This window comes from Silurus meridionalis, chromosome 10 (assembly GCF_014805685.1).
Source record: "Silurus meridionalis isolate SWU-2019-XX chromosome 10, ASM1480568v1, whole genome shotgun sequence".
In the NCBI taxonomy this organism is placed as follows: Eukaryota; Metazoa; Chordata; class Actinopteri; order Siluriformes; family Siluridae; genus Silurus; species Silurus meridionalis.
Genome location: NC_060893.1, coordinates 21,838,336 through 21,850,866, shown reverse-complemented (window position 1 = coordinate 21,850,866; position 12,531 = coordinate 21,838,336). Strand labels below are relative to the sequence as shown.

The 12,531-nt window shown below is 35.0% G+C and overlaps 1 protein-coding gene across 1 annotated transcript; it reads right to left on the bottom strand.

Annotated features, from left to right (window-relative positions):
* Positions 1-321: 321 nt before the first annotated feature.
* LOC124392000 (secretagogin-like) lies at positions 322-12,176 on the bottom strand. The gene is made up of 11 exons (XM_046858695.1): positions 11,931-12,176; positions 11,758-11,828; positions 6,854-6,925; positions 6,661-6,750; positions 6,246-6,302; positions 4,889-4,966; positions 4,178-4,233; positions 2,254-2,299; positions 2,105-2,164; positions 1,949-2,017; positions 322-548 (listed from the first exon to the last, which is right to left on the bottom strand). The coding sequence occupies exons 1-11, from the start codon at positions 11,980-11,982 to the stop codon at positions 420-422; spliced, it is 780 nt and encodes a 259-aa protein (XP_046714651.1). The 5' UTR covers positions 11,983-12,176; the 3' UTR covers positions 322-419.
* Between the last annotated feature and the right edge of the window lie 355 nt (positions 12,177-12,531).

Sequence of the window (12,531 nt, the reverse complement as noted above, 5' to 3'; positions counted from 1 at the left end):
TATGACATTTTTCAGTTGTTTCACACTTTTTTGTTATGTATATAATTCCATATATAATTCCACATGTGCTAATTCATAGTTTTGATGCCTTCAGTGTGAATCTACAATTTTCATAGTCATGAAAATAAAGAAAACTCTTTGAATGAGAAGGTGTGGCCAAACTTTTGGTCTGTACTGTATATATTTTTTAAGTCAACACCAATCTAACTACAGTACATCAATTTTTCAAGATAACAAAGTTAAATGAGCATCCAATGCAGTGTTTAGTCCTCATGCATTACTGCTTAAACTGCTATATGGCATTAGCATTAGCAAGTGGCCTGTGTGTGTGTGTGTGTGTGTGTGTGTGTGTGTGTGTGTGTGTGTGTGTGTGTGTGTGTGTGTACATGACAGTAAAAGGTTGCTTTGTGTGCTGCACATCAGGGAGCCAGCTTCAGCCCCAGACACAGTGCCAGCTCGTTCTTCTGGATCTTTCCATCTCTGTTGACATCACAGTGGCTAAGCAGGGCCTGTTTGAACCTGTCCAAGTCTGTCCCACTTAGGTTGGGCTAAAGGACAACAATGAGAAGGGGAAAAAATTAGTAAACATTTAATCTATGTTAAAATACACACTTGAAGAACCAATAAACCAAAAAGCAAGAGATTTCTGGTGTCTGACATTAGCATTTTTAAATTTTTTATTTTCTATGATTATGATTCCTAGCAATGAACAAAAGCTCGCAGCAAGCAGCTATATTCTGTTTGCATTAAAGAACAGTAATTTACCTCAGAAATTTTATGACACAATAGCTTTTATAAAATGCCAGAAGTATTTGTTAAAATATGTACTTATAAGATTCCAAAAATGCAAATGTACTTATTTTTATTTGCAATTCCAATCAATTTTATGTACTATTTTGCTTTCGAATGTCAGTTCATGCCTCTGCCAGAGTCTATTTTGTTAGCTATGTGCTGAGGAACAAATCAGTTTGCCAAACAGCTAATAATACTAATAACTGAGCTAGCTAGATACAAAGTCTTTTACACAGTATAGGAGCCTGAGGGGAAGTGGATATCAACATTTACTTCAGATGTGTTGATGAAAATTACAAACAATTAAAGTCACACGTAGTTATTTAGCTTTCAGTGATTCAACTTAAAAATGGAGAGCTGTCAGTTTTAACTGTCTATGTTTGTACATTTAATAACAATTTCATACATGCTCAGAAATGAAATTTATTTAAATCAAGATTATCAAGCAAATCTTTAGGTCATCATCAGCAATATTAGCATCCAGTGCAAAACATTTTTTGACTGATTTTGTTGACTACATTTGTAATAACTATAGACAATATATTTTGTACAATATAGTATTGTATACAATAAAAATAAAATGAAAAATGTTAATTCATTGTAACGGTTAAAGCACCTAGCATAGAACTGTAACGTCTTTTATAGAGACAACATAATGGTAGAGGGACAGTTGGACAGAAAACTAAATTATCAGGAAAATGCTTGTAGAAAAAAATCTATTAAAACCTTCATGAAATTTCATTTTGATGGTTATTATGGGAATTGTATTGAACTGTAATGGTGTAACCCTGTGGGTCTCTACTGGTCATTTTTTTTGCCTTCTATTGGTGGCATGTTTTGACTAAAGGATACCATTAAAAACCAATAGAAAAATTTTTGGAACTTGATCACATGTTGGTATCAACTGGACACCAATATGGACCAACAGGACATTATTAAGCATCCTGATTCCAATAAGTTTCTACAATTGGTTTGATTATAATGATTTAATGATCTGGTAATGTGTTAATGGTTTACAGTTGATGGTTTGGTAGTGGAAACCATTACAATTGTTTATATTGTTATATTGTTATCTCTAGTTTTTCAGTCAGTTACAAAGAAAAGCCTTCATAAAATGAAAATGTAAATGCTTGACATAATGACAAAAGATCTCTACCTTGACCAGCTCCATCATGTCTTTAACGAATCCGTCCACCTCTGGTCCCTCCAGGGCTCCTGTTTTACTCTAACATGCAAAGTAGACTTATATTTAGCTAAGAGAAGCCATTAAAGCAGAACCTCAGGCTTTGAACATTTCCTGAATTAAACCTACCACATCATAGTGGGCAAAGATTTTTTCAAAATCTCTCGCTCTGTCATTTTGACTGCAGGCCTGGACGGAGACATTAATGATACATTATTCACACATGCATCGTACATACAGTTCATGTCTTGCGCAGCTTTATGAATCGAAATACTCACATCCATCTCAAACTTCAGCAGGAAGTTCTCCTTCAAGGACAGAATTCTAGAGACGCAAAAATAGATTTAAACCGATGCACCCGATCCACTATCACACAAGAATTATAACCTGCACGATTGGGAACCACTTTGAACAGTTAGGCTACATGTAAAAACAGGCAAAAGTTTGTGGATATCTGACCATAAGATTGATATGTGCTTGTACATTCCAGTCCACATTTAGTCCACATTTACTGTTACAGTTTTTCTCAGTTGCTGTTGGGGGTATGACCCTGCATAGTTTCAGGATTTCTTGATATAAACTTTGGTTTGGATCAAAATGCACAAAATTTGACTTCCTTCTGTATGGTATATATGAGTCTCTGCAACACAGTTAATTTATTTGATTGCATATTGATTTATACTGATTGCAAGAGGATTCAAACTTTTACTGTACTGTAGAAGTGTTTGTTTGTTGTTCATTCCTTTTTCAGAGTGTATAATTCTTTGTTTTGCTCTGTCTGTATTCTCCAATTGAAGGTTCAGGAATAGTTGATTATTGGTGCTGTATTGATGCTGTAAACTCTCTTTCATTAGTGAAAGTTCCACACTTTTATGTTCCACTAGATTTTGGAGTGTGCTTGTGGGGATTTGTAGGGATCCATTTAGCTACATGTGCATTAGTTAAGTCAGGTATTGATGTATTTGAGGTGAGGAGGCCTGGGGTGCAGTCAGCGTTCACATTTATGTCAACTCTGTTTAATAGGGTTGAAAACATAAACTCTCTAGCAGGCCACTTAAAATCCACTATCCTCACCCATGTAAGCCATATCTTTCATGGGCTTGCTTTGTGCAGGAACAGGTTTGGGTGTCCCAAAGACAATTGTGTGCCTCCAATTTGTATGCCACTATATAGTCTATGCAAAGGATAATCCGCAGCTACGTGTGTTACATGTAATTTTAATGTACAGTGGAAAGTGCATAAAAATGGTGTGAGGCCTCACACCTAACTGTAAATCATCACCTTATACAATAGTCACTTGCCAGAATTGAAACGTTAATGCTGTCATTGATGTTTGCAAAACTAACTTAAAAACTATATAAAATATTTAAAATAATTATGTCCATATAATGCATTTTAATTATTATTAATTATTATTATTTATTTTTTGTATAGAGCTAGAATTCTGCTTATTCTAAATTACACACAGAGGTAGAGTACGGTGATTAGATTACACTTATGGGTTTTAGTAAATAGTCATTAAGAGAGATTATTATATAGAATATATAGAGTATTATAAAGAAATATAGAATATTTCTGTAACAAGTCTGACATTTATGTTGTATTTTTTGTCTTTATATTTAAAAAACCCTGAAATTTCATAAGGGTGTGTAGATAGATAGATAGATAGATAGATAGATAGATAGATAGATAGATAGATAGATAGATAGATAGATAGATAGATAGATAGATAGATAGATAGATAGATAGATAGATAGATAGATAGATAGATAGATAGATAGATAGATAGATGTGTGAGTTTATATGTGTCTACTAATAATAAAGTTGTTGTGTTACTTTTTTGTTAAAAATCTATATTAAGTTCAATAAGATCATTAGGAATATGTTTACACTATCTGCCTTAATCAGTATGATACTTTGACTTAAAGTGACTGAACTGACAAGAACTACTAAGGTGTTGAATTTACACTCCAGCGAATCAGAATCAAGTATTTAGATTGGCTGTATAATTTGGTTCAGATAATTTGTCGTTGAATGGTAGAAAATACATGGGTACCAATATGTACTTATATTAGAAGTAAACAGTGAGTGTTCCTTTGATACTACTGTCCAAGTGACAAGGTGGTGGAGCTCTAAAAAATTTTTAGACATTGTGTAATAAATTTGTAAATATAAAACAGTATAATAGATTTGTAATAATACCTGGCCAGATCATTTAAATCCAGGTGGCCATCTTGGTTTTTATCGAACATCTTCATCTGTGAAAGAGAAAACCCCCAAAAAATAATAATAATTTTAATAATAAACAGCCAATATAAATGTTCCAGGATCATCATCAGTAAGAATAAGGAGATGGTGCTCAAAATAAAGTAAAATAAAGAAACAAAACTATACAGTACCGATACCTATAAGGTAGAACATTCCATTAGTCCCGTGATTTAACTGACAAGAACAACTGTTGTGTTCAAGGGTTTGAACCCTTCATCCAAGCAGAATCGAGTATTTAGACAGACCATAGTAAAAACACTGTTCATAACTGATATTATAATGTTTTGTAATAACATACCTATACCTATAGCTATAAGCTATACCTACAGTATAAGGCAGTACATACAATAAATAAATAACCTTATAAAACATCAACGCATGTCGTAGAAAATGTATCTTATTTTTTATCCATTTGTGTTTACTATAACTCACATTAAAGCAGCTATTAAAAATAGAGATCTCTTGATGTCCTTACAGCAAAACCTTGCCATATGAACATATGAATACCTGGTTCTTTTATTTTTTTATTTTTAAATATTAGACAAAACTTATAATATTATAGTATTTATAGTAATATCTACAGTACTCTACTCTTCTGTTCTGCATTGGTGACGAGATTTGAGAACAATGGTGTCATGAACGTACGATGGTGTTGGTGTACAGCTCCAGTTTATCCGGCGCGATGCTCTTGTTGTGCTGCTCAAGCAAATCTTCAAGAAAACTCTGGAGATGAGACACAGGGCACAAACAGAGCTCATACAGCTGTACTGCAGCCAAAAATCTAGTATAAACTGTGTTTCTTTACATACAGTGCCTGTGAAAAGTTTGCAAACCTAGTCTTTCATAGTTTCGGAGACACATGCATGTTCCTTTTGTTTATAAACAAGGTAAAGGGCCAAAAACACACAAAAACTGGACAATGTATGACTGGACAAAAGCTCTGTTGATAGATGAGTCCAAATTTGACATTCTGGGCTCTAACTCTAGAACTTGTGTAAGACGGAGAACAGGAGAGAAGATGAAGCAGACTGCTTCACCCCCACAGTTAAACATGGAGGTGGATGCTTAATGGTTTGGGGTTGTTTTGGAGACTTATTCTAGAAAGTGAAAGGAATCCTAAACCAACATGGCAACCAATCCATACTTATATTCCAACACCATGCAATTCCGTTTGGACTGCAGCTCATTGGAACTGACTTCACCATCCAACAAGACAATGATTCGAAACATATGTCCGAACACTTAAATGTTATTTAGAAAACAAACATCATCATTTGGTGTGTTTATTATCATGGAATGGCCTGCACAGTCACTGCACTTAAATCCTATTGAACTGATCTTGGATGAACTGGATCGCAAAGTTAGAAAAGAATCTCCAACTAGTAAAGAACACCTTTGGCAAGTTTTACAAGTGTTTTGAGAAAATAACTATCCGGATGAGTGTGTAAAGCTGTTATTCATGCTAAGGAAGGATTTGTCAATGATAATAAAGTGGAGCATCTGTACATTTATAGATTTGTTTGAATAAAGTCAATCTTCATAATATTACATTACCTAGTCTGTTGTGTAGACACACAAGAAACACGCATTAAGAAAATCGCAAGATAGAGATGATAAAAACCTCCATCTGAAACATGTGCTTTGGTAAATATATTTGTTGAAGAATTCAATAGTTTTTTATGGAGAAAATCTTTTTGGATCAAATCGAAAAAAAAGGGAATTTTATTGCTAGACAAATAAAAACTATTGACCATTGTGAATACGGTTACTGATTTATCCAGTTAGACCTTTTTATAAAAACAGTGTCAAGGCAGAAAGCCTGAAGAAACAAGACTGAACCAGAACCAGACCAGACACTGTAATTAACATTTAACATTAACATGTAAAGTTCTTGTTTTTTCCTCAAAAATCTATTGAAAGAGAAAATAGAAATGTACAACAGAAAAAAATTATTTAATATGACGTTGAAAACACTTTTATATGATTTAAAGTTAAACGATACCTTCAGTTCCACAGCTGATATGAAGCCACTGCTGTCTGCATCATAGCGTCTCCATATCTGCAGAATGATAAAATGGCTCACTGTTAAGATTTGTGAAATCGTGACCTGATCCAGCTCTCACACTACACATAGCACAGTTAACACTTGATAAAGGGTGGACAGGTTCGAAATGTCTTCTTTATCATTTCTCACTCCTCCAATTTTCTGATCTGGTCACTATTATCAACTACAACTTATTACATTATAAGTAAAGGATTAATTAGGGGACGTTTTACGCTATGGTTCTTCCCCAAACTGTTAGGAGGCAACCCATTAGTGACAATGACCATGACAATGCTCCTGTGCACAAAGCCAGCTCCATTAAGATATGTAAGAATTAGTATTAAAAAAAAAAAAAAAAAACGTCTGGCCTCACCCTCATAAACTCCACGCTGTTGTCTAGGGGCGTCTCTCTGCGGAACAGCAACAGGAAGTGCTCCTCTTCAGGCAGGACAATGCTGGCCACCTGTAGGAATGTGTGTGTTTGTGTGTGTGTTCAACTGGAAAGAGATTGGCATACAGAGCATGAATCTGAAGTTTGTTTTTTGGGGTCCTACAAAACAACCTACCTGATAGATTTGCAGACGGCCTCCTGCACTCACGTCTCTAAGTCGCTGCAGTCTGTCCTCTATCAGCTTGTCCTTTGAACAGAAAAACTTGCTTAACTCATAAGAAAAATGTGAAACAGTGTTTATGTTGTTAGAAAGCATGCTGTCAGCATCAACACTTGCTAGTTGTCACTTGCTGAATCTTTTTATGCAGGTCTACTGGGCTTATATATTTATATATATATATATATATATATATATATATATATATATATATATATATATATATATATATATATATATGTAAGCCCAGTAGCTTGGACCATTTCTTTAGACCAATAGTACCAGAACATTTGTAGAAAGATCCATGTTACATGCTCTCTTCATCTGATTTCTGTATATTTTTATACATTGATCTTAATTACTGTAAGCTTGTTCCTACTTTTTTTTTTTTGTGAGTTCTGTGAATTTTTATTTGTGTGAAGACAAGTCACAGCCCAAGTCACACCTTTGACCATTTACAGCATCTGTGTAACTGTTTTCTTTGTTGTGATTATAATACTACGCAAGAAAATGCTGAATTTACCCCATAAAAGAAGAAAGTCAACATGTGATTGGGTAGGGGTAGCTCAGCGGTTAGGATTTTGGATCAAAAATCCCGCTGCCACTGCTGGGCCCTTGAGCAAGGCCCTTAACCCTCAACTGCTCAATTGTATGAATGAGATCATTCGTAATTGTAATTTGTGATTTTCTTGGGATAAGGGCTTTTGCTGCAATGCTGTAAATGTAAATGTTTGAATTTAACACACATGTAAGTCATGTGAATGAAAGTCAAGACTAGATGGAGGTCATGTGACTGTAAGTCAACTCTAGATAAAAAAAAAGTCATGTGACTGTAAGCCAATATTAGATGTAAGTCATGTGATTGAAATTTAACACTAACATGGAAGTCATGTGACTGTAAGTAAACTTTAGATACAAAAAGTCATGTGACTGTAAGCTAACACTAAGATGGAAGTCATGTGATTCTAAGTCAGTTGTAAGCAAATGAAAGTAAAGTGGTTTTAATTGTCACTTAACTTACATTTTGCTTTACATATACTTACAATCGACTGTTAATGCTAACATCACCTCCAGAATGCATGTTATTCACGGTATATTGCAGTATTTTATGGGAAACTATTGTCTGAAAATGCATCGTTTTGTACAGTATAATGAAGTTTAAATGGGAAATAGTGTTACCGTCAGAATTTAGGCACTTTACAAAGTCTTGCTCCTACATTATGCTGCACAAATACAACATAAACAAGGTTCTTAAACACTTGTATTGCTTTAGACTATGTTAGTAACATATTGTTTACTAGACTTTTTTTATACCTCATGCAATGTTACAAGGTTTTTTTTACAAAATTTATAGCAAATTTATATGGTTTTGGTGGCCAGCTTTTGTAAAACACACATTCAGCTGAATTTATTTTATAGCCTTTCCCAGATCAGTGACTTCATATACTTCCACATATAACATCTGAACAATGCATTCAGAAATGGTTTTTAACTTAAGCCACAGTTCTAATTATTACACTGTTGCAGGTTCTGTGCAAATTACTTCCTGTTTCGTTTGATGATACTTTATATAAATTTGGTATTTTATATTGCACAGGATATGCAACACTGGTGTCATGCCATAGTTTGTGTATTTATAAAGTGCTTTTCTCTTTCGTGAAATATATGTACTTTTTAATCCACCATATTTAAAATGACAATAACCGTTACCATTTACATTTTGCACGGACGGTTTATCTGCCGTGGCTTATTTATTCTGCAGAAGTGGCGATATTGCCATTGCCATTTTATTTGTCCATTGAATACTAATGGTTCTTCGAATTTGTGACATGATCCTGTCATTTTATTTGTTAATTGGAGATTCCTTTTTAAGAGATTGCTTTAGTATTTCTTGGGTTTTTTTTGACCGATTTGTTTGATCTTAGGTTCATTTTCGCATGTTGTAGAGGCTTTTGTGTTGTAGGTTAATGCAGTGTTGAAGTGTACAATTTAATTAGAATTTTAGCCCACGTTCATTATGAGTCAAATACTCAAGTACGGTATAAATCAGATACTCTAAAACTTTTTTCCAAGTCATATTGGAACCGGTGACTTAGATTTCGAGTGGAGGAAGGTTTACGGTAAGGTATCTATACTTTTACTCAAATGATTATCATTCAAAGGTTAGTGTATGTTAATAAACACACAATGAAACACAGTTTTATACATTTCAGACATTTTAGTTAAAATCAATTGGTGTGTTGTCTGCATACACACGATTCAGCAGAAGAGATTAGCCATGAGGAATTTCTGATCTTCTGCAATGGCCAATATCACAAACTTGCTTACATCTAGAACTTAGGACCACAGGAGAAAATTTACAAATCAGAAATAAAATAAAAAATGGCACTAGGTGTTAACACCAACAGCTTCATTATTATCTTTTTCTAATAACTATTTCTTTTTCTTTTTCGGCTGCTCCCATTAGGGGTCGCCACAGCGGATCATCCGTCTCAATATAACACTCTGTTCTTTACATCTGCCTCTTTCAAACCAACTACTTGCATGTCTTCCCTCAACACATCCATTAACCTCCTCCTTGGCCTTCCTCTTTGCCTCCTTCCATTCTCAGCATTCGTCTACCGATGTACCCCGTGTCCCTTCTCTGCACAAGTCCAAACCTTCTCAATTGCGCCTCTCTCACTTTGTCTTCAAAATGTCCTCTCTCTCTCTCTCTCTCTCTCTCTCTCTCTCCCTGTATATTTATCAGGCATAACATTATGAAAACTGACAGGTGAAGTAAATGACTGATTATCTCTTCTTCATGGCACCTGTTAGTGGGTGGGATATATTAGGCAGCAAGTGAACATTTTGTTCTCAAAGTTAATGTGTTCGAAACAGGAAAAGCGGGCGAGCGTATGGATTTGAGCGAGTAGTTTGACAAGGGCTAAATTGTGACAGCTAGACGACTGGGTCTGAGCACCTCCAAAACTCCAGCTCTTGTGGGGTGTCCCTGGTCTGCAGTAGTCAGTGTTTATCAAAAGTGGTCCAAGGAAGGAACAGTGGTGAACCGGTGACAGTGTCATGAAGCACGGGGGCAGCGAAGGCTGGCCTATGTGGTCTGATCCAATAGACGAGCTCCTGTAGCTCAAGGTGCTGAGAAAAAGTTAATGCTGGTTCTGAGAAAAAGGAGTCAAAATACACAGTGCATTGCAGTTTGTTTTGTGTATAGGGCTGAGTAGCCACATACCAGTCAATATTAGGCAGGTGGTCATAATGTTATGCCTGATTGGTGTATATATATATATATATATATATATATATATATATATATATATATATATATATATATATATATATTACCAGGGATGGGCAGTATTTATGATGCATGTATTTCAAATAAAAAAATAGGATTTTGTAATTTGTATTTGAGAGGGTTGATGGAAATAGCTTTCAAAATACTTTGATTTTTTGTATTTTTGTAGTTTTAAAATACTGTAAAATACATATTAAAAATGCGACCTCAGATTGGTGCCTACTCAGTATTTTGCCCAGACTTTTTGATATCAGAACAGAAAATTGATCCATATGGAAGAAGGTGGTGAAGGTAAGAAACATGCAGGCTGCCAGCTTTCAAATAGGCATCCAATGATCGATAAATAAATATTTGATTGCTAAATATTGTACCCTAAGTAAAGTAGCTGTTTAGTAGGATAATGATTTTGTATACATTGCATGAATAATCACACATAATTTATTATATTTATGTTTAACAATCAAATGATTAATCAGTTAGAAACTAGTTGTTATGAATACAGGTGAAATCAGTCGTCTGTTGAGTCGGTGTTGCTGATGCAAAGTAGCCCTCCGTTACCAAACACCAAGTTACTAAATTAGGATACAATTATGAGTCAATCGCAAACTGTTAAACAATTAACTGTTGGTTACTTTAAAACTAACCTTCATCTGGGAGATCACAGGGAAATGTATGTGAATATTTGACCTGTTAACTGCATATGTCAGATTTATTGTGTGACTCTGCCTAAAAAAAGCTGTTGCTATCAAACATTGTTTAGTTAATCAGCTGAGTTAATGTAATGGTGAAATAGAAATCAAATAGGACAACTGATGGAAGGTTTATGAAGAAATGTAATGCTGCCTTGTAAAAGTATTGTATGTAAAAGTATTGTATGTAAAAGTATTGTATGTATTTTGTAGGTTATTGTGATACACTTAAAGTTAAGGTACTTTATTTTATTTATTTTAAAATACATTTTGATGTTTTTTTTCGCCCAACCCTGTACATTACATTATTATATCCATATTATATAATAAACTATTGAAGGTGTGTGATACAATCTATTATGTGATATACTCCAAGCATGACTATTACATTACCATTATACACATCACAATAAGGATCGTTATGGTTCCTGGATGCTCATGAATGGGGTAGAGCTCCTCCTACTCATAAAACTGTCCATAATAGCAAATGTAATTGTTCATCTATTGTATCCTGTGCAGTGAATATACTTGGGAAATTCCAAATTCAGTATGGATCGATCATACTAAAGCACTTATAAAGCATTAAAACACACACAAATGTGGAACGAGTGCACAGCCCACGCACTGAAAACACAACATTGTTCGCAGAATGTCATAAAAAATTCATAGCTATTCCAAAGAATACACATTCATCACAGGTGACAGATGGAAAAATAACAGTACAAAGATAAAATGTGTTTTCAAAAGAAAACAAAAGCAGCCCTTTTGAATTTGATCTAATCACAGAATGAAGTGATGAGTGACCAGTTTGCTGTAGTGTGTTTTCTCCAGAACATACACAGCTCTATTACAATTAGAGGAATAAATATCTGGCTTACTGTCACCCCTGATTTCTTCACAACGTGCCGGAAAAACTCGTCCACATGCTTCCCCTCGATGAAGCCGTGATCTGTCATGATACAAACACACAGTTTCTTTACACACTTCTTCTTTAAACAGTACTGAAAGTAAACCAGAGCATGCAGATATAAAGTTTAAAACCCAGGCTTACCGTTTGGATCGAACAAACCCCACACTTGCAGAAAAGCAGCAGCACTTTCCATTATGCCAAGAGTTTGAGAGAGTGGACGGAAGTACAGTAGTGTAGATGTAGTAAGCAGCTGAGCTCCAGCAGGTGACTGAGTGCTCTCCTAGGCTGCTAAAATGAATATACTTTTAAATGTGTGTCCTTTTCCAGTGGCTCTAAGTCCACCTCTGGTCTCAGAGAGAGGGAGGAACACTGGGAGGGCACAACTGCTCATTAATTATCTCACCCACACATAATGAGGACGATCCGAGACAACACACAATCACTGGGGACGCCAGTATACGGGCACGTGGGTATTATTTGGGGAAGAGGTCAGGATGCGAAACAGAATGAAAGAGACGCAGCTGCAGAAAGTGTGATGTCGGAATTTGCATAAAAAATACAACATACTGTATTCACCAAAAAGGGGTGGAGTTTTATCTTGACAATGTTTCAAAAACCTTCTTTATTTCCAGCTGTATCTCTTCATCCAGGGATATACATAACATATCTCATAACCTTGTGCTCCAGTACATGTGATCAGATGCACATCATCTTGTGCTTGTTAATATTATGAACAGCAGCT